Raw genomic sequence first — 22,876 nt, 5'->3', positions numbered from 1 at the left:
TTAAATAAATAAATAACGCCCCTAACAACCTCCGAGATAGCCGTAACATTCGCAAGTTATTAATTATAATTGTTCCTTCTGAATGATTAGTTGTTTAGTTTTGCGCGCTGACACCTTTGTGTTTACACAAGACAATAACATATACGTCCCTTCCCCAACTGTCACGATGGGTAACAGGTTCCTATGGCGCATGTTCAAGCTAAGGAAAGTCCTCCACAACGAGAGGGGCTTCGTGTCCACCAATAGAACACCCTGCATCTGATCACCTCCTCTCCTTGTTTTTTGGTGTCGTTTCTGCTTCCGGTTCTCGAAGAGTGATGCGGAAGTATTAACATTGCAGGGCAAGTGATGTACACGGCTCAGATGTTAAAAATAGATGTTGGATAAAATGTGACAGCCACTTTAGATTGAAAAGTTATGAAATGTTACCTAAAGAGGATGCGAAAGGAATGTATCGTTTTTGATCACCTGAATACATTGACACATCACGAATTTCCGTTTATTTACATTAATGCTAGAGAATCAAATATATTTTGTATTGCTTTATAATAATCAGACAAAGTAACATTTTAAATGATTCACTCGTTATCATTAGTATCAATGTTTTCAGAACAAGGTGAGAGAGCGGGAATACTTCTCTACACATGGCGCCTCTCACTCTCCTCTCTACGTCGATGGTGGACGTCCCTCTCTGAAAACGGCCGCTCGTTGTCTGCGCCCTTGCCCCACGCGCTTCGGGCCGGCCGGCTATAAATGGGGCTGCACGGCCCACAGCTGTCTCTCCTCTCCTGGTCACAACGTGTGCGGCGAAGAGCGCGAGCTCCGGCCCGAAAAACTGAAAAAAAATTATAAAAAAAGGAACCGGAAGCCAAAAAACTTAAGGAAAAGAAAATTAAAAATAGAAAATAAAGAAAAAAACTGAAAAAACACGTGAGCAGTGAAAGCCACCCTCCCTAAAGTAACAGCCCTCGTGACCCCCCCCGCGGGAACCTGGTGTCCATCGGAGCAGCAACTTATACCACAAAGCTCTGCCCTCCGCAGAAACGGACAGTGCCCTTTAACCTTCCTAGTAAATTAAGACGCCCAAAAAGTGTTCTCCAAAGGAATGTTATTGTTCTGTGAAAGGGCTTTTTATTGATCCCAGTCTTTATTATTAGAAAGTCTGTGCCCTCTTTTGCACGCCCTCGCACCTTTGGTTTTCATGAAAACTTTAACCACCAAGGATCCAGCCTTGCAGCCCTCAGGATCAGTGGTCATAGAGATAAAATAAGTATATTTAATGCAAAAGTAGATTCTATTTGATAACATTACTTATACATACCTTTTTTTTAATCACGTGTAACCCTACCAGTTCTGAAGGTATTTATTTATTTATTTAATCATTATTTTTAAACCACCACCTTTGCACTTTCCTCCACATCCCCCCAAGTCGTGGATCCAGACCCTGAGTGATCAACTCATACATTGGTGTTTTAGGCCATCCTTTTTTCAGATTTTATTTTGCTTTTATCTAATTTGGCGGAATTATGAATGCACCTGCAAGCAGCTACCCCATGGCTTCGCTCTACGTTGGTGACCTGCATCCCGACGTCACAGAGGCAATGCTCTACGAGAAGTTCAGCCCAGCTGGCCCAGTCCTCTCCATTCGTGTTTGTCGCGATATGATTACCCGCAGATCTCTCGGATACGCCTATGTCAACTTTCAGCAACCCTCTGACGGTGAGTGCATTTGGCTACCATTGCCTTTAGCTGTAGGCGTTCAAAAGACCTGGCCAGCATAACTAGCAGAAACCAAAATATTACAGATTTGTTAGGAAAGAACAGAATAGTCTGGTCATTATCCAGTACCATAGAATCTTACTTGAGGACTGGTATGGGACAGAAAAGCCACGTAAGACCAGGACAAATGTTTTAGGTACGTAAGAAATTGAACTTCAGAGTGGAACAGTCATGTAAAATGTTTTTAAGTCCTTCAGTGCTGGTGGATGAATAAGGAAACCTATTCAGGTAATAAATATACTTGAAACAAGCATTTGCAATGCAATAGGTCTCGCATTAGGAAAGTTTGAGGTATTGGTATTGTAAATGACAAATATTTTATTTATGTGTTGGTTTTGAAAATAGCGAAATTAATAGCTTTGTCATGTACAATAACAATAGATTTAACTTTCACAAACGTGACACCTGTAGCATTTCTAATGCAATATGTGTTGTATTTACATGACTTAGATGTATTAATATTACAAATAACAGTGGCTTTAAAAAAAAAAAAGTTAATACTCAAATAAAAGTTATTGTAATTTATAATGGCAATAGCTTAAACTTTGGTAAATAACTTTTGGGATGATTATGTTCAGTGTATTTTATTGTGATGAAAATCCAAGAACTGAAGTGAAATATTAACATCTTTTTTGTGACATTTGTAAGAAATCATGAAAAATTGAGAGAACATATTAGAACTAGTTGTTGTTGAATGGTTGCACAGAGTGATGCGGTGGCGTTCAGTGGTGCTGAGTCATGCTGTGGCCTTCAGTGGTGCTGAATGATGCTGTGGCGTTGAGTGATGCTGTGGCGTTGAGTGATGCTGTTGCGTTGAGTGATGCTGTTGCGTTGAGTGATGCTGTGGCGTTGAGTGATGCTGTGGCGTTGAGTGATGCTGTGGCGTTGAGTGATGCTGTGGCGTTTAGGGATGCTGTGTGGTGCTGTGACGTTGAGTGGTGCTGTGGCATTGAGTGGTGCTGTGGCATTGAGTGGTGCTGTGGCATTGAGTGGTGCTGTGGCATTGAGGGGTGCTGTGGCATTGTGGGGTGCTGTGGCATTCAGTGGTGATGAGTAATTCTGTGGCGCTGAGTTAGTCTGTGGCGCTGAGTGGTGCTATGGCGTTGAGTGGTGCTGAGGGATGCTGTGCGAGGAGTGGTGTTGTGGCATTGAGGGGTGCTGTGGCATTGTGGGGTGCTGTGGCATTCAGTGGTGATGAGTAATTCTGTGGCGCTGAGTTAGTCTGTGGCGCTGAGTGGTGCTGTGGCGTTGAGTGGTGCTGAGGGATGCTGTGCGAGGAGTGGTGCTGTGGCATTGAGTGGTGCTGTGGCATTGAGTGGTGCTGTGGCGTTGAGAGGTTGTGTTGGATGGTAGAGTTGGCTTTTGAGGGTGGAGTTGGAGTCCGTAGTTGTAGTTTGCGGGTGGATTTGGATGTTGGAGTTAGAGGGTGGAGTTGGATGGAGTTTTTGGAGGGTGGATTTGTAGTTGGAGGAAGGAGTTGGAGGGTGGATTTGGAGTGTTGAGTTGGAGGATGTAGTTGGATGATGGAGTTAGAGATTGTAGTCGGAGGGTGTAGTAGTGCTTGGATGGATTTGAATGGTGGATTTTGAGGGTGGAGTTGGAGGGTAAAGTGGTGGGCGGGTAGAGTGGTGGTGCAAGAGTGGTGGATAGAGTGGTGGCGCATAGAGTGGTAGAGTGTTGATGGAGACAGTGGTAGCGGTAGAAGGCTGTACTGTGTGAGAGAGAGTGTGTGTGAGAGAGTGTGTGTGAGAGAGTGTGTGTGAGAGAGAGTGTGTGAGAGAGAGAGTGTGTGTGAGAGAGAGAGAGAGAGAGAGTGTGAGAGAGAGAGAGAGAGAGTGTGTGTGTGAGAGAGTGTGTGTGTTTGAGAGAGTGTGTGTTTGAGAGAGTGTGTGTGTTTGAGAGAGTGTGTGTGCTTGAGAGAGTGTGTGTGTTTGAGAGTGTGTGTGTTTGAGAGAGTGTGTGTGTTTGAGAGAGTGTGTGTGTGTGAGAAAGTGTGTGTGTGTGTGAGAGAGAGAGTGTGTGTGTGAGAGAGAGAGAGAGTGTGTGTGTGAGAGAGTGAGAGAGAGTGTGTGTGTGTGAGAGAGAGTGTGTGCAATCAGGCAGTGCCCGACAGACTGGTCAGACAGATCAGTCGGGGGCTAGTTTAAGCAGTTTGTGGGCCTGTTTTATTACCAGTTGAGTCGGATTTTAAGGTTCATTTCTCCGATATTACAATGAACAATGTCTGCAGCAAACACACATGCATGCAGTCGACCATTCCTTACAAAATACCTATATTGCGGGGCTTTACAAGTTTAAAAATAGCATTGATTTGCAAATGTGATGATGGTAAGCATGTCTGAAGCGAGATGTGTGTGGCATGCTCTGTTTAATGTGCTGTGCTGAAGGTTTGCGTCTTAATTTGATGGTAACTGCTGCTGGAACCTGTGAAGAAGTCTATACATCAGCGGAGCTGCGAGAAAAGGGTGATTACAGAAGATAAGGTGTAACTTACCTTTAACATCAACGAATCGGGTGGTAATTACAACACGTGATTTACTTTTTCCCACCACATTATTTAGTCAACTCAGCTGCATAATTTGAGCCATCCCTGCGCATAATTCCAGCAGACCTGCTTATAGTTTTTCATTAAACGACACTGGCTCTTTCACGAGTAAAGCTTTGAAAGTCCACCACCACCAAGCGAAAAGGAAAAGCAAACGGCGGTCCGATTGCAGAGAAGTACAGTAAATATTCACCGCTCCTCAAACCAATCAGTTTCTCTTTTATCGAGCAGCGCCAAAAAAAGAGTGATTTGACAATGTGGGCATTTGTTGACGGGAGGGAAAGCCTTATCTGCCGAGTTCAGTCCCTGCGAGTCCTGGACCAGGGCATGCTTGGAATGTGCTTGCATAGACAGCTAGTGGAACAGTACAGTGGGTTGAGCACTTGCTGTTGTGACATGCATGCAACTTGCAGACTACGGGCAGGAATGTCGCCATGGGTGTCTCAGCCGTTCATTCCGCTACAACAGTTAAAATTTAACACTGGAGTTGATACATTACTAATTAGAGTTATGCAGTTTAGTGATGACAGAGCAACTGCGGACACCGAAGGACTGCAAAGGGAGGGGCTGGTTGTGCTTAATAAGACACCATTGTCCCGGCTGCACGCGCCATCCTGCCACGATTGTAAAACAAACAAGCTCTTGGCATTGCTGTGGGGAGGGGGGAGGAGAAACGCGAGACACGGCCTGGCGGCTGTGAAAAGTGTGAAGCGGGGGAGGAGAAACGCGAGACACGGCCTGGCGGCCGTGAAAAGTGTGAAGCAGTGGGCGGGGGAGCGGATCCCTTTGAAGTGAAGCTCTCGGAGGCAGGCGGCTCGGGGAGCAAATGGTAAAAAGCGTGTGCATGTGCACATGCCCTTGACGTAATCCGCGATGGTTTCAGAGCTTGGATGAGCCTCTATACTTGCGCGATTAATAGGACGAGACCTAGAAATGGCTGGGAAGGTAGTGTGCCCTAAAACCGGTGAAAGATTATTCTGCACGAGCTTATACGATACCTACAGTGACATAAACCAAGGTGCAATACTATTCTTAATTTGAGCTGGTGGTTTCTGGTGCTCAGCACTAACACTTTATTATCAACACCAGCGCTTTTCATGAGCACCTGTTTAGGACACATTCAATTATGGAGAGATTGATTTGCCCAGAATCACAGGATGTTTATATGGCTGAGACTCAAACCTGGTTCTCCGGCTCCGAAATCATCAGCTCTGGTCATTGTGCCACACCCTCTCCCACTTTCATGGATAGCAGGTGGTTCTGTTTTAGGCAGCGCTAACAGGAGAAATTGGCTGGTGCAAGCTGCCTTTTGGCACGAGCCCCAGCGCTTATTTTTTTACTTTATTTTTATTACAAATTAACCACTAGTGCAATACTAATGTGCAAAATACGTTTTAGGAATCCAGTATGCCTTCACAAATTAGACTGTATATTGAAGTCCATGGTCTAAAATGAAAAACATTTTTCCATGCATTGAGAAAGCTCATTGGTCTACTGATGTTAGTAAAACATGTCACAGGTCTGAATAAAAGCGATTAGCATCATATAATTATCTTTGAAGTCATTGATCAATAATAAGGAATCACCTTTCATAACCACATGTGCTACAGTGTTTATTGACTATAACTTTCACACTGATGTGCTGGAATCCTATAAATTAAAAAAAATGTGGTTCAGGGTTGCACCCATTAAAATCTACTTTTCACACCATTCAAATTATATTTGGAGAAGTGCTAGCTAGCCTTTGAGATGATATCTTAATCCCTACAACACAAAATAAGTGCAAAAAGTGACATCTAAGGAAACTGCATGACCGGTGACTAGAATTCTACATTGGGAATTCAGTACCTCATGGACACTTAATAAGCCAGAGTATGTTAGATTAAAAAATAACAGGCACATTCAATAGAAAATATAGAGTAATGGAAGCAAGGCCAAGAAAATTAGTGGGAAAAAGTAGTCCAGCTGGCACAGGAAATAAGTGAAGACCTTCAGTGCCAGTCAGTCACCAAAAACAAGTGAAAACAGACAGGAACGGTCAATGCTTAGTTTGCACAGGAAGGCTGCTTAAATAGTTATTTACTGTTTGGTAAGTTAAGCAAGCACTGGCTAGTTAGAAGTAGACTGTGTCCTGAAACAGCTCCAGATTTATGAGCTATAAGATTCAGGATTCTTGATTTGCTGACTTATGTGACTCAGAAGCAGACTGATACGGAATTACATGAACAAGTGCAGCGAACATACGGATTCATGATAACATCTTTAAACTGTTTATCAAAATGTCTGAAAGCACACAGTAGGACACAAAAAATAAAATCACCAAATACATTCAACAGAAACATGTATATAGGTGACTGCATAAATAAGTGAATCATTATAACTATCTGCAATTGCTTCACTATTGAATGACACATTAAAAAACAAGCATTAGAAATGCAATCGGGCTCGGATTTATTTGAGTTTGAGCTAATGGCATTGTAAATGCCAATGTCTTTTTGCCATGTGTTATGGAGTGTGTGCATGTGGTGTGTAGTGGAAGTATGTTTGTTGAATTGTAATTTTACCAATGGTGGCATGCTGTGCTTTATATGAATATGTTTAAAAGTAAAGTGTACCATACTGCGATTGCTTGGTGGAAAAGTGCACTGCCGGCTGGAGGTGTGTGTGCCTGGTGGAAGGGTGCACTGACGGCTGGTGGGTGTGTGCTTGGTAAAAGCGTGCACAGATGGATGATGGTTGTTGGTGTTTGTGCATGGTGAAAGCATTCATTGACGGCTGGGGGTGTGTTTTTGTGTGTGTTGTTTTCTGTGTGCTGGTGAGTGTGTGGTGGTGAGTCTGTGGGGGTGAGCCTGGGGAGTGAGTGTGGTGGTGAGTGTGTTGTGTTGAGTGGTGACAAGTGTGTGGTGTTGAGAGACTGAGGTGTGTGGTTTGTGTGTGCGTTATGTGTGTGTGGTGTATGTGTGTGTGGTGTTTTCTGCACACTCACACACTGCCCCGTAACATTCACACACTGCTCACCCGCACACTCCCAATGTCACCCTGCATAGTCACACACTGTTTACCCTGCACACTCATTCTGCACACTCACACAATGTGCACCCTGGCACACTGTCTCTGCAGTCACTCTGCACTCACTGTCACTCTGCACTCACTGTCACTCTGCACTCACTGTCACTCTGCACTCACTGTCGCTCTGCACTCACTCACTCTGCACTCACTGTCACTCTGCACTCACTGTCACTCTGCACTCACTGTCACTCTGCACTCACTGTCACTCTGCACTCTGCTGTCACTCTGCACTCTACAGTCACTCTGCACTCTACAGTCACTCTGCACTCTACAGTCACTCTGCACTCTACAGTCACTCTGCACTCACTGTCACTCTGCACTCACTGTCACTCTGCTGTCACTCTGCACTCACTGTCACTCTGCTGTCACTCTGCACTCACTGTCACTCTGCTGTCACTCTGCACTCACTGTCACTCTGCTGTCACTCTGCACTCACTGTCACTCTGCACTCACTGTCACTCTGCACTCACTGTCACTCTGCACTCACTGTCACTCTGCACTCACTGTCACTCTGCACTCACTGTCACTCTGCACTCACCGCCACTCTGCACCGCCACTCTGCACCGCCACTCTGCACCGCCACTCTGCACTGCCACTCTGCACCGCCACTCTGCACTCTGCACCGCCACACTGCACCGCCACTCTGCACCGCCGCACCGCCACTCTGCACCGCCACTCTGCACCGCCACTCTGCACCGCCACTCTGCACTCTGCACCGCCACTCTGCACCGCCACTCTGCACCGCCACTCTGCACTCTGCACCGCCACTCTGCACCGCCACTCTGCACCGCCACTCTGCACCGCCACTCTGCACCACCACTCTGCACCGCCACTCTGCACCGCCACTCTGCACCGCCACTCTGCACCGCCACTCTGCACCCCCACTCTGCACCCCCACTCTGCACTCTGCACCGCCACTCTGCACTCTGCACCGCCACTCTGCACCGCCACTCTGCACTCTGCACCGCCACTCTGCACCGCCACTCTGCACCGCCACTCTGCACCGCCACTCTGCACTCTGCACCGCCACTCTGCACCGCCACTCTGCACCGCCGCACCGCCACTCTGCACCGCCACTCTGCACCGCCACTCTGCACTCTGCACCGCCACTCTGCACCGCCACTCTGCACTCTGCACCGCCACTCTGCACCGCCACTTTGCACCGCCACTCTGCACCGCCACTCTGCACTCTGCACCGCCACTCTGCACCGCCACTCTGCACTCTGCACCGCCACTCTGCACCGCCACTCTGCACTCTGCACCGCCACTCTGCACTCTGCACCGCCACTCTGCACCGCCGCAACGCCAATCTGCACCGCCACTCTGCACCGCCGCAACGCCACTCTGCACCGCCACTCTGCACCGCCACTCTGCACTCTGCACCCCCACTCTGCACTCTGCACCCCCACTCTGCACCCCCACTCTGCGCCGCCACTCTGCACTCTGCACCGCCACTCTGCACTCTGCACCGCCACTCTGCACCGCCACTCTGCACCGCCACTCTGCACCGCCAATCTGCACTCTGCACCGCCACTCTGCACCGCCACTCTGCACCGCCACTCTGCACCGCCACTCTGCACTCTGCACCGCCACTCTGCACCGCCGCACCGCCACTCTGCACCGCCACTCTGCACCGCCACTCTGCACCGCTGCACCGCCACTCTGCACCGCCACTCTGCACCGCCACTCTGCACCGCCACTCTGCACTCTGCACCGCCACTCTGCACCGCCACTCTGCGCCGCCACTCTGCGCCGCCACTCTGCGCCGCCACTCTGCGCCGCCACTCTGCGCCGCCACTCTGCGCCGCCACTCTGCGCCGCCACTCTGCACCGCCACTCTGCACCGCCACTCTGCACCCCCACTCTGCACCGCCACTCTGCACTCTGCACCGCCACTCTGCACCGCCACTCTGCACTCTGCACTGCCACTCTGCACCGCCACTCTGCACCGCCACTCTGCACCGCCACTCTGCACCGCCACTCTGCACCGCCGCACCGCCACTCTGCACCGCCACTCTGCACCGCCACTCTGCACCGCCACTCTGCACCCCCACTCTGCACTCTGCACCGCCACTCTGCACCGCCACTCTGCACTCTGCACCGCCACTCTGCACCGCCACTCTGCACTCTGCACTCTGCACCGCCACTCTGCACCGCCACTCTGCACCGCCACTCTGCACTCTGCACCGCCACTCTGCACCGCCACTCTGCACCGCCGCACCGCCACTCTGCACCGCCACTCTGCACCGCCACTCTGCACCGCCACTCTGCACTCTGCACCGCCACTCTGCACCGCCACTCTGCACCGCCACTCTGCACCGCCACTTTGCACCGCCACTTTGCACCGCCACTCTGCACCGCCACTCTGCACTCTGCACCGCCACTCTGCACTCTGCACCGCCACTCTGCACCGCCACTCTGCACTCTGCACCGCCACTCTGCACCGCCACTCTGCACCGCCACTCTGCACCGCCGCAATGCCACTCTGCACCGCCACTCTGCACAGCCGCAACGCCACTCTGCACCGCCACTCTGCACCGCCACTCTGCACCGCCACTCTGCACCACCACTCTGCACCGCTGCACCGCCACTCTGCACCGCCACTCTGCACCGCCACTCTGCACCGCCACTCTGCACCGCCACTCTGCACCGCCACTCTGCACTCTGCACCGCCACTCTGCACCGCCACTCTGCACCGCCGCACCGCCACTCTGCACCGCCACTCTGCGCCGCCACTCTGCACCGCCACTCTGCACCGCCACTCTGCACCGCCACTCTGCACTCTGCACCGCCACTCTGCACTCTGCACCGCCACTGTGCACCGCCACTCTGCACTCTCCACCGCCACTCTGCACCGCCACTCTGCACCGCCGCACCGCCACTCTGCACCGCCACTCTGCACCCCCACTCTGCACCCCCACTCTGCACTCTGCACCCCCACTCTGCACCCCCACTCTGCACCCCCACTCTGCACCGCCACTCTGCACTCTGCACTGCCACTCCGCACTCTGCACCGCCACTCTGCACCGCCACTCTGCACCGCCACTCTGCACTCTCAAACTGCACTCTCAAACTGCACTCTCAAACTGCACTCTCAACTCTCAATCTCCACTCTGCACTCTCAAACACCACTCTCAATCTGCACTCTCATACTGCACTCTCAAACTGCACTCTCAAACTGCACTCTCAAACTGCACTCTCAAACTACACTCTCAAACTGCACTCTCAATCTGCACTCTCAATCTGCACTCTCAATCTGCACTCTCAACTCTCAATCTGCACTCTCAACTCTCAAACTGCACTCTCACAATTGTCATATACACGTATGTGAGTGTGACAGGAGCAAGGCGGTCATGTTTTCTGCCCCCAAGACCACTGTAATCAGATGCTTTACTGTCTGCTAGAATAGTGCAACTACTCCATATAAACAGTCCTGAAGAATTCCAGTTAGACTTCTGAAAGCGGAAACCTGTTGACAGACAGCCTTTAGAGCGAAAGACAGTTCCCCCCAGCTTATCCCAGATTTGCTGCTTTTATGAACACTACACATAAACTTTGAGAATGCTATTAGGCTTTCAACGTCTTGCCCCTTATTAAAAAAATATTATAGTATGCCACTTGTAGTATGTCATTGCTCTGCATTGTGCTGCTTTGGCATTTCATCTTGAAAAAATACTTTTAGATTGTCTTAAGATATGTAAAAAAAAATACACAAACCTTGAACACCTAAAGAGTGATATTTAAAGAGGAATGAAAGTGAATCTCTGAACTATATGAAACCAGTCAAAAGGTTCCTATCTCCCACTTCCGATAGATGCTTGCTTTTAGAAAAAAGATTTTGTAAAACATTGTCAGGAGTCTCAAACAGAAAGCAAACAGTTCTAAAAGGCGCTGCCTGCCAGCTTGCTATTCATTACCTCAGCTCCGAAAACAAAAGCTGCTGCAAAGAAACACATAATAAACTCGAGAGAATAATTCCATTCACACCGGCCACGGACCATTCCAGAAAAAAAATGAAACTAAGATTAAAAGAACAGCCCATGACAGAACGTCAGACTCTTGTTCTTGAACTAATGAAGCCCTTTCCCGGCCTGGCATGGAGCAGCTGCGCTCTGACCGCTGCTGAATGGTGAACGCGCCCGGCCATCTGGATTCACTTACGGAGGCACCCTGACAGCTCCTAATTATAATTAATGTACTTCTTTGCGCGCACATGAACGAAAAATGCTACACATGCCCGACGAAAAAGACATTTAGCCTATCACTTCAAGGCTATTAAAACAACACCACAACGAAGACGAATCACTGGCCAGATGACATAACACACTAAAGAATGTGTGGAATTTGTCTCACCAAAGCCCTAGGAGATACTTTTTTTTTCTCTTCTTTAACATTAGGATCTCGAAACTCCTCCCACTTTCAGTGGGCGGAGGCCGAGCCCTAAAAAACCACATAAAATAGCTTAAAGTACATCAACAATTTAAACTGCCAAGGGAAGGGGGAGCCACGCGGCCCCCCCTACCCTGATAATAAAAAAAAAACTTGCAAGTCGCTGAAGGCTCCTCCGCTTTTACCACCACTCTGAAAACATGCCTCCTGGCGCTCTAGTAGTTGGGGGTTAAAGTCCCCGTGGCTGTTGAGTCTTCGAGGAACAACTACTTCTCCTGTTACCTCCAGTTAAGTCCCACACAGCAGGATTGCTGAGAGGTTGTCGGAGGCCACAGCCCATTTCTCCACCACTCTGCAAATGCGCCTCCTAGCGCGCTGCTGGCTGGGGGATGGAGTCACCTTTCCGCCAGAGGATTTGGGGGATGAAGTCTCCTTGGCTTTAGAGTGTCCATGGGGGCTGACAAGCCCTCCTGTTACTTCCAGTAAGTCCGACACAGCAGGATTCCTGAGAGTTGGTCAGAGGCCCCACCCATGGAAATTGGTGAGAGGTCTTCAACACTCTGCAAACGTGCCGCCTGGCACAATGCTAGTTAGGGGGATGAAGTCCTCTTGGATGCTGAGGGTTCATTGGGGCCCAGAAGCCCTCCTGCTACTTCCAGTAAGTCAGACACAGGAGGATTCATGAGAGCTGGTCAGAGGCCCGCCTCCTTTCTCCACCACTCTGCAAATGCGGCCACTCTTTAAAAAAACATAGAAATTCACTTAAAAAAACTAAATCGAATTTGAAAAACCTTCGAAATACACATAAAAAAACAAAGGTTACAGGGCCGTTACAGTTAGGAAATATAATTAAAAACACCTTAGAAATTAGTTATGTCATCAGTGATGCCACTGACTATTAAACACAAAAAAGGCCACGGGTCCAAAAATGCGGTTTGAAGTTTAACTTAAAGTTTTGATCTACCATGTACTAGAGGGGAATCCCTTTAAGGACGGTTCCCCTCACACACCAGAGGTGTCATGGTTAATCATAGGAGTGCCTCCTTGCCTGAAAGACCTAGTCTCTACATGGGCTACAACCCTACTCGCTGCGAGGGAGGAGCACAGGGATGTTTTTTATGTAAGTGAGGCAGGTTGGACTAAAAACCCTCTGTTAGCCTGGTGTGCGTAGTATGAAGTGCAGTGCTAAATCCAACCCTGTGTGAGCCTGGTGTGCATAGTGTGAAGTGCAGTGCTAAAGTGTACATGGTTAAAACTGGCTAGAAGGTTAGCTATTTAGCAACTTTAATCGGCTACCTTGTGACAGGATTAAAAACAAATAGCTGAAAATACAGCTGCCATCATTAGAGGCTTCTGTATTAGTGTATGACCAACATGTTTCGGCCTAAAGACCTACAAAGTGTTGTGGCCTTCTTCAGGGTCGAACATACAGCTTCTGCAACAAGTGAGGTAAAGTAAGGTACATGCACATGCGAAAGATAATGCGCAGTATCGACGGTTTATTATACTGACCCAGTGGACCTGCTGTTCAGTATGTTCACCGTTGGAACCATCAATGGTACAAGAATTCACTGCATCTGTCCAGGCCTACTAGTCATAGGGTACCTGCGCCAATCCAACCGCTATCCACTCTACATACAACCCTGGTGTGGTCTCTGACAGGCTGTAGGCAGCCAGTCTCCACCAGACATGTTTCTGTAGCCCTGGGTAGAGAGCCCCTTTGGAACCATCAATGGTACAAGAGTTCACTGCATCTGTCCAGGCCTACTAGTCATAGGGTACCTGCGCCAATCGGACCGCTAACCACTCTACATAAAACCCTGGTGTGGTCTCTGACAGGCTGTAGGCAGCCATTCCCCACCAGACATGTTTCTGTAGCCCTGGGTAGAGAGACCCTCTTCTCTACGACCAGAAACAGTGCACATCTTAGGCAGAGGTGTCACTCCAACCTCCCCATGATGGGCCAGTGCTGGAAGAGAGAAGCTTCAAAGGCCTGGCGCCTTTGTAATGTGATGCCTGGCCTCTGCTGCTAGCAGCAGATGGCAGCCCCTGGTTTACACCCACACTTTTGGGCGGGAAAACTAAAAAGAATAGGAGGTGTGCTCCCCCCTCTGCCAACTCCACCCCCAAGGTGGGGTAAGCAAGGTGAAGCACCACTTTTAGTCCCTGCCATCTTGAAGATGGGGAGACCCCTCCAATTAGGGGTAGGTCTATGCCCCCTCCCAGAGGAGGGTGTAGTCACCCCAGGTAAAATGCCCATTGGCCTTACCACCTACTACCCTAAAAACGCCTCCTAAATTTAGTATTTAGGTGGCTTCCCCAGACCTAGAACCTAAAGTTGCGATGACCTAACCAGCAAGAAGACAGCCCTGCAGAGAAGACTGAAGACGACTACTGCCTTGTCCCCAGCCCTACCGGCCTGTCTCCAGCTTCTGCAAACCTGCGTCCTATTTGCAGCCAGTAACCTCTGAAAACCCTAGGAGGACGGCTTCCTTTTCAAGAAGAAACAAACTCCAAGGACCCCGGATCCAGTCGGATCTGTGTCTCCTGCCCAATCTGCTCCCGGTGCCCACGGACTGAGTCTGAGTGGCTCACCTGTGCAGTGAAGTCTCCCCAACGACCCTGACCTTGTGTCCAGCATTGGCTGACCTCTCCTGATCTCCATGGCGGCGCCTGCAGCGCGAATCCAGAGACTCCCAGCGACCGGCTCTGGTAAGAAGTCTCCGACGTAGAAAGGTCCCCATGCATCGAACCCCTGGGCCTTGGTAGCTGAACTAACTGTTCCCCCTCGACCCTCTACATCTCTACTTATCTTGCCAGTCGCTGGTCTCCCTCACTTATCTTGCCAGTCTTTGGTCTCCCTCCTGCAACCTCTGGTGCATCGCCTGCTGCCTGTTTGCCAAAAGAAGAATCTCCATAGAAAAGCATTGGGCGCTTAATCTTATTTTGCACGCTGCACCCGGCCGTGCCTGTGCCGCTGATGGTGTATGTTTGATACAGTTTTGTGGCCTCCCCTGTGCTGGTCCTAGCCCCCAAGGCTTGGCCCCTGATCTACTTACCGGCAAGCAGTGTGTCTCCAGGCACCCCCAGTTTGACCTCTGCCCTCGGGTGTCCCTCTGCTGCTGGTGGTGCAGTTTTGGTAATCACCTGACCCTTGCTGACTTTTGGTTCCGAAGAATCAGATTGTAAGTGCATTACTTACCTGTTTAACAGCAATATTGTTTTCCCCATAGGATAACATTGAACTATGCTGAAAAGTTTCCAAGTGTCGATTTTTCAAAGTGAAAAGTATTTTTATTTAAATACCTACTTACCTTATTGCGAAGATCTTGGTCTTAAAGTAAACTACAAACAAAGTATAATTTTCTAAAATTAGTCTGAATCTCCTTCTTGAGTTGTGTGTCCACTATTGATCACTATTGTGCAATGAATGTCTTAGATGTGTGTCCACTATTGATCACTGTTGTGCAATGAATGTCTTACGCTCCTCTGTATTGGGCCTAAGGCTGCTCCTCCACACTACCACTAATAGAGTACTTTTGGTTCTGCATTGGGACCTGTACACTTTTGGGGAACCCCTGGACTTTGTGCACGGTATAGCCACTTGGTGGTAATACTATATACAGAACCAGCTTCCTACAGTATTTTCTGAGAAATTGTTCAAAATGTTTAGATATCTGGCCTGAAGGAGACCCTCGGAATGGCAGATGAAAAGATGAGAGCTAATTGGCTAGCTTAAACATCAACAGCGGTGTCTAATGCTGAAAGAGGGACGAATGCTTGGAATACATTCCAAAGTTATATTTCAATATTGACCATACATCGTCCAAAAGGATTTAATCTATAATATCCACACCACTGAGAACTTCTAATAAAGATGTACAGCTACTGATGCTGCCAGTTATTCAGAGAAATCTTAAATGATTATAGAGTGACAAGCGCATCTTTGGACAAGGATTCCAATACCGCAGGGACACAAGATTATTGCAAAGTCTGCCCAATCTGATAGGAGGGATCATTCATGCATTAGAATGGACAATTGATGAGCCCTGAAGAAGTCCTTAAACAGGACGAAACGCATTGGCTACTTGCGAAGAAAAGATAATTACATTTATAGAATGAAAGAACTTTGTAACGACTTCATTTGGTGGCACTGTTTCTTTGTCTTTAGTGTGTACTGAACAAATCATTATTGTAAAAGTTTGATCCGGAAATTCTTTCACATTTTAGGAAACTATGGGGTCTTGTTTCTTTTGATCTTTGCACCATATGCTGTTAATAATTTCCTGAAACACAAATAAGTGCGGTATTAAATCCTAGACCTCGTCAGTAAATCATTCAACATCAACAGAGGTGTTGAGCAACCATTTTAGAACGGTAAACAACGTTTACCACAAAACTTTCTTATCCGCAGGGAATCACAACGCGTTCGTTACAACGTTACCATGTTCTAGACGGATCTTTCCAACTGGCCACAGCACAGTATGTATCAAACCAGTGTCCATGCCGTTAATGAATACAAAAATAACCTGGCCAGGGCTACTAACATTTGCAGTGATCTGTCTGTGGTTCCAAGTTCACATTTTTATTTTGTGTTTTATATAGCGCGAACTAGGCCCGAGCCATCGGGTATCAGGGCGCTTTACATAGTACCAGTTTCGTTATAGAAGGATACATTCATTTTTAGGTCTCGGCTCAGTCAGGCTTCCATCACCTCCACCTGCCCCCCTATCTTTGCTGCTTTTTGACTTACTCAGAGTAATAGGTGTGAAGAGAGGGCGATCTTTGTTTCCCCTGCTTTGCCTTTTTCCATAATCCTTTCCACTAGCCCCTTGGTGCCCAGTGAAGGTCCACAAAGGCCTCCTCTTTGCCAGAAGTTCAGGGTATCCATGTAAAATAAATGTACATATAGTGTAACCCAGTGAAACTCACCTACTTAAACCATGGCTATCTTATAAATCCGGTGTGAATCTGGCCCTCCTGGACCTATGTTGGACACTCCTGCTATACTAGTTTCCGCCATTACCCTTGGAAGCTAGTATTTTAGGTCAAGGTGGTGCGCTAATTTTCCCTAATCTGAAGAGTTCCGTTTTCTGAGGGATGTCTCCCATCATGTAATCCCACACAGCAAGAAATATTACCTGTAAGTAAGCATTAATTAAGTGAAAGGGCACTCGTCAGGAGGCTACTGTAGTTAGCCATACACATTACGTGACTTTAAGCTATTGGCATTGTAAATGACAATGACTTTTATTTATATTTTTGTTTTTAAAACATAAATAAATGACCTTGTCATTTACAATGTCAAGACCTTAAACTCGCGTTAATTTACAATGCTAATAGCTCTAACTTTTGCAATGCCGAGACCGTTGCATTGTAAATGCTTGTTTTTATTTTGTGACATTTATTCTGTCTTCAGAGACAGAGGTCAAATTTCACCTTATGTCTACTGACAATTAGCTGATATTTTCTCCTGGAGGTTGGTGTTTACTTTTCTTTCTCTGACTGCGAAGTTGGAGGATTTTGTAAAGCGAACTTCCTCTCAATCCTACTGTACAAAGAGTGTGAAATGAAAGGCTGTAGGATGTCAGGTTATTTTCCTAACACACAACATTTAAATAGCTTGTAAATCAACTGTGTAAATATTTCAAAATATGTTTCAGTGGTTATGAAAGCATATTCTTTGTAATTATGATTTTGATAGGTTGAAAACAAACCAGTACACTTTACTTGCTGATGTGCAAATTATCAAAATCTTTGCTATTACACTATTTTCATAGGGTATTGTCCATATGCTATATAGTTTTATCAGTAAAACTGCATGTTAATGGGAACGTTTGTGGCCATTTAAATGGAAAATGTGATATTTCTTTGACAGTGCACTACCACTTCATGTTTTAGTAATATATTTAACGCAATTGTGTTTTTAAACATGAACTGACAAACATTCCTGCCCCTTTTGTGATGGCAATGCTGTTAGTGACCAAAGAGGCAAGTCATAGGTCATGTGTTCCCTATGTGTGGGCTCAATCTAATTATACATGGAGCAAAGGTAGTCTATTAGATCAAACAAAAGACTTTTTTTGCAGCAGAAATGCTGAATATACACATTTGAAGGTGCTCTTAATGAAGCAAAAGGCATCTCTTTATAATAAACTAGTTTATGGGTCTGGTACATTACTGTTGGATCGAGTGAGGTATTCATGTCACTAGACCTGCTGGTAACATGTTTATGATTTTTCGAGACCTGCAAAGATGAGACCTATTAGCCTTGCCAATTCTTGTTTCAAAAGTGTAGTGCCAATTCATTATGAACACAGCAGTGATAAAGTGGGTACAGTCCCATCTGAAAAACAAACTTGATCCTCACCAGGTTAGTTTTAGGCTGCAGGCTGGGACTGAGTTAGTCTTTATCAGTGCCTTAGATGCCTATTTGCCATTAGAAGAAAGATGTAGTGCCCTGCTCCGCTCCCTTTTGGCCTCTCTGCAACCCATCAATCTGTGGATGGTTATTATTAGGTTGAGTGAAATGGGACGTGAAGGCATAGACTTAGAGTGGGGGAGGTCTTTGTTGCCCAACAGGCCTCATTATCTTGCTTTAGCTATTCCACTCGGGTGCAACTTAAATTCACTGTGATGTCCCACAGAGATTGACACGTCATCATTCTGTTTCAATCTTGTCTTCTAACTGTTGGCCACACTAATTAGATGGTTTAGTATTTCTTTCAACTATTCAACAAGCATTTACAATGCAATAGGTCTCGCATTATTAAAGCTTAAGCTATTGGCATTGTAAATGAGAATGCCTTTTATTCATTTGCATCGGTGCGTAAACAAGCACTTTGTACTTATAGTCCATGCTTATGAGAAGCAAGGCTGGCAGTCTCTTTTACTGCCAGCCTTGCTCATCATAAGCAAGGACTATACTTCAAGGTGAGTGTTTATGCACCGATTGCCGGTTTTAAAAACAAATGAATAAAAGGCATTGTCATTTATACAATGCCAATAGCTCGATTTCATGTGACGCCCAAACACTTTTTAAAGTAAACAAACGCTGACAAAATGTGGAAGGGAGTGGCTACAGTTGTGGTCTTGTCCTAACTTTTCCTAACTAAACTGGGTGGTCCTGTAGACGTTTTTTATTTTCCACTTTATCTAGTTTACTGACAGCATCAAATGCATGCGCCGGTAAATGTGACTCGTCGACATCTACAGCATTATTGCATCTGCTCACTCTAGCGATTTTTCTAATGTGCAGAAGATCTGATTTACCACCCTTCGTTTGCCATGACGATTGGAAACGGTTTTGAAAACTATTTCTTGGGAAGACTTTAAGTTCGTGGGCTCGTCACTTACCTACCTCCCAACCACAAAGATTATCAATGCCTTGTAGCAGCAGGACAGCATGAGGTAATGTCTCCCCAGGCGCAAAAGGAAATGCTCTATAAGTCCAATCGAATATAGGAGCCAGCTAAAGAATGTCTTAATTCTTCGTAATTAGTTTCCCAGCGTGTCTTTGACCTGAGGGTTGTATACATCACGGGATAAACGCCCAAACTGCAGTCATATCAGTCAAACACAACTCAGATATCCCTATGGTTGAGCCACACCGCCCCCTGTACAACAGTAATGAACATAATAAACCTTACAAGAGAAGACAGTCAGAACAATGCACATACATCCAACAGAACTACAAGGCACCCAATAGGGGGACCTCATTGAGGTCACTACAGTGCTTTACTCCTCATAAAACAATACACCTCTCTAAGGCCCGTAACACATTAAACAAATATCCCATAGTAAAGGGATCCTGTGGACCCCAACGAGGCACCGTAGTCTGTTACCTGATGCCCATACCTCAAGTCGGGCATTGCTTCCTATCAACCTATACCTTCACACAGCCCTATCGGCGCCTGTTCCCATGTACACACTGCAACTTACACGCAAAATGCCACCTACACACGACGCCACGGGCACTCTCACCCGCAAACCACTTTCATGAGCCTACTCTCACCTGTCCACATATGGTAAGTTGTGGATTTTCTTAGTTCCTCAGTGTGGGTAAGACTGTGGAAACGAACAAGAGTATACCAATGCAGAGCCTGCTGCATTTTGGACTATCATGTACAGAAATATCTTGAAATAGGGGTCACTTTCTGTTGTGTGGAGATTGTTTTCATGACTTGCCAACTTGTTTACACAATCTGCTTTAGTGTGAGAGAGTTTACTTCAAGACCTGCACACAGATGTACTCTGATATGCAAATCCATTGAACCAGTACTTACCATTCAGGCACTCATCGTGACTCTTGGTAAAAAGGAGAGCCGGAACTACCTTCTTGTGAGTTAGGGTGATGGTAACCCTAATTGTTATGGTCTAAGAGATTGTGACAGTGATGATCTGTTGGGTTAGTGCACCCGTGCCTTTCACTACAGGAACAAGGAATGATGCAAACATGCAGAATAGACAGCCAATGATGCACAGCCTGCTCGGTGGAGAAGGAGGCAGAATGGGATGAAAAACAGAAATGAAGGTACTTGCAAAGCACTAGCAAGCATTCTGCAGGATTTAGATTCTTGGAGTAAATTACATTGCAGAAAAAGAGCAATGGAGTCAGTCACACCCACAACTGTGCTCTGCCTGTGTGCCCCAGATAGGCTAACACTTCCTAGAACCACTCTCCAGTGCCACCTTTTTCTCACCAACCACTCCCAAGAAAACTCCAGAAAAACTAGCTAATTTGTGCAGGTGGTGTGGGTGGTGGGCACATGAACTCATTTTTTGGGTCTGGGGTGTATTTTTAATGATCAGACTATGTCCTACAGCACGACAGACAGGCAGTAATGAGAGAAAGGAGGAGGAAAAAGAGATGGTAAAACAACGCCAGTGAGAAAGAAGATGTAACAAGCATTTACAATGCAACGGTATCGCCTTTTGAAAAGTTAGAGCTATTGGCATTGTAAATGACAATATTTTTAGTTATGTGTTGGTTTTGAAAACAGATAAATAAATGGCATTGTCATTTACATTGGCAATAGCTTAATCTCTCGCAAATGTGAGACCTATAGTACCCTACTGGACGAGCTCAGCAGACAGCAATTACTTGCAGACGAGTTCTATAACACAACAGTGCTGTAAATGACGAGTGTTATTATCGCGGGCGGTCGTGGTACGCATTTTATCCAGTCAAGAACGGTTTGCTTTTGTATAAATAAAACAAACAAAGCCGTTGTAATTGTGTAGCAGATCTAAGCTAACAGACAGGACGTACTGGGAGAATAAACTTTCAAATAGTTTGAAACTTTAGTATGCCGTTGGCGCAAAGACAGCCAGCCCATCTGCAGATATGTTGTGTATGTCGCGTTGTGTGCAACTGGAAATGACATGGCATGGATGTAACTTCTGCAGCAAGTATTCAAATCCCAATATATGCATGGATTATTCAGATATACAGAGAGGGGAGGCTGAGACTTACACCGAGTATATATAGCTATATAGGCGCATACACCTATAGATCTGAGTGGTAACCTATGTGCCCCATTAGCTAGTCAAACGTCTCATTTATTTCCTGACTCGCGTCTCTCTATGATAATCGAGTCAATTTTACAGGTTCTGCTGGTGCACACATGGCGTAAGTCCCCCCGAAAACGACAAGAGAAGGTGGTGTCTAATTCAATTACACTGTCAAATAGACTGGCGGGTGAGTGTGGCCGTGTGTCTCTGTGTGTGGCTGTCTCTTGGGCGTATCTGTATGTGCGGATGCCTCGTGTATATCTGTATGTCTTTTGGGTGGCTGTGTGTGTGGATGAGGTGGGTGGGGGCCAGCAGGGCGAGCTAGAGTGCAGAGAGGGTGGCTATGTGTGTGGATGAGGTGGGTGGGGGCCAGCAGGGCGAGCTAGAGTGCAGGGAGGATTTAGATGGAAATGAGGGAAGAGAGACGACCGAAAGAGGACGAGAGAAAGATGTGCCGAAACAGACTTCGAAAGAGGGGAACATGAAGGAGAGAGAGTGATTGGCGGAATGAGAGCCATCGAAAGGGGGGGCATGAGGGAAAGAGAGAGTGGCACAGGACGAGCGAGTGGGGAGAGGGGTACTAGAAAGGGTATTAGAGGGACTCAGTCTGAGAGAAGTGAAGGGAGAGCGGAGGGTGAGGGGCAGGAGAGAGCGGGTATCTCGAGACAGCGTTTCTCAAGCTGCTGATCCGGTCGCATAGCTGCCGGTGGTGCAGTGGCACTGGAGCCACTCTATTTGTGCACTAAACGATAATTCATACACTCATTCTTTGCTAGTAAACACGGCGAGTTGGAGCAATTTAAAGGCACTGTGCGACGGCGTAAACCTGGCACCATGCAATGTGCTACATTAAGGTTTGGCAATGGTCCTACGGCTGCCATTAACCCTCTCAGTGCAGCAACGAGCGCCAGTGCGTGTGCCACTAGGAGAGATCGACCCGCCCGCCCCAGCTCCACGAAAAAATGTCGCACAGAGGTTTAACTTCATCCTACGGCTGCCATTAACCCTCTCAGTGCAGCAACGAGCGCCAGTGCGTGTGCCGCCAGGAGAGATCGACCCGCCCGCCCCAGCTCCACGAAAAAATGTCGCACAGAGGTTTAACTTCATCCTACGGCTGCCATTAACCCTCTCAGTGCAGCAACGAGCGCCAGTGCGTGTGCCGCCAGGAGAGATCGACCCGCCCGCCCCAGCTCCTCGAAAAAATGTCGCCCGCATGGCCGAGAAAAAAATAAAATAAACAACCGCCCACCGCCGCATGACGTAGGGAAAGGGGTGGGATGGGTAAAAATCGCGGGAACGCCCACGAATCTGCTCCGGCACTGACGGGCAGATCTGTCTTCCAATGGCTAGCCTCCATTTATGGAGCTAGCCAATGGAAGACAGAGGCGCGAGAAAGGTCCATACTTGTTTACAAAAGTTTTCGCCTGCGCGATACTGCTTGCGCAGTAAACGCCAGGCGAAACCTAAAAACGAACCTGCAAGAGTAAAATAGATAGGCAGTGTAGGGGGGATGAAAAACGAGGCATGTGGTGTAATCAAGACTAGGAAGACTTGGCTTTGGGCAGTCCCAAATCATTCAAA

At 47.3% G+C, this 22,876-nt stretch overlaps 1 protein-coding gene across 3 annotated transcripts in view; it reads left to right on the top strand.

The window, feature by feature from the left end:
• Positions 1 to 776: 776 nt before the first annotated feature.
• Positions 777 to 22,876, top strand: part of PABPC4 (poly(A) binding protein cytoplasmic 4) — a 143,791-nt gene continuing 121,691 nt past the window's right edge. For 2 of the 3 annotated variants that reach the window (XM_078680772.1, XM_078680771.1), the window contains exon 1: positions 777 to 1,719. In XM_078680772.1, the coding sequence (XP_078536898.1) occupies positions 1,693 to 1,719 (27 nt within the window). In that variant the 5' untranslated portion in view covers positions 777 to 1,692. The remainder of the gene's footprint in view (positions 1,720 to 22,876) is intronic. The other variant, XM_078680770.1, reaches the window with a different exon arrangement.

This window comes from Lissotriton helveticus, chromosome 3_1 (assembly GCF_964261635.1).
Source record: "Lissotriton helveticus chromosome 3_1, aLisHel1.1, whole genome shotgun sequence".
NCBI classification, from domain to species: Eukaryota; Metazoa; Chordata; class Amphibia; order Caudata; family Salamandridae; genus Lissotriton; species Lissotriton helveticus.
This window is presented reverse-complemented; position numbering and strand designations above follow the sequence as displayed.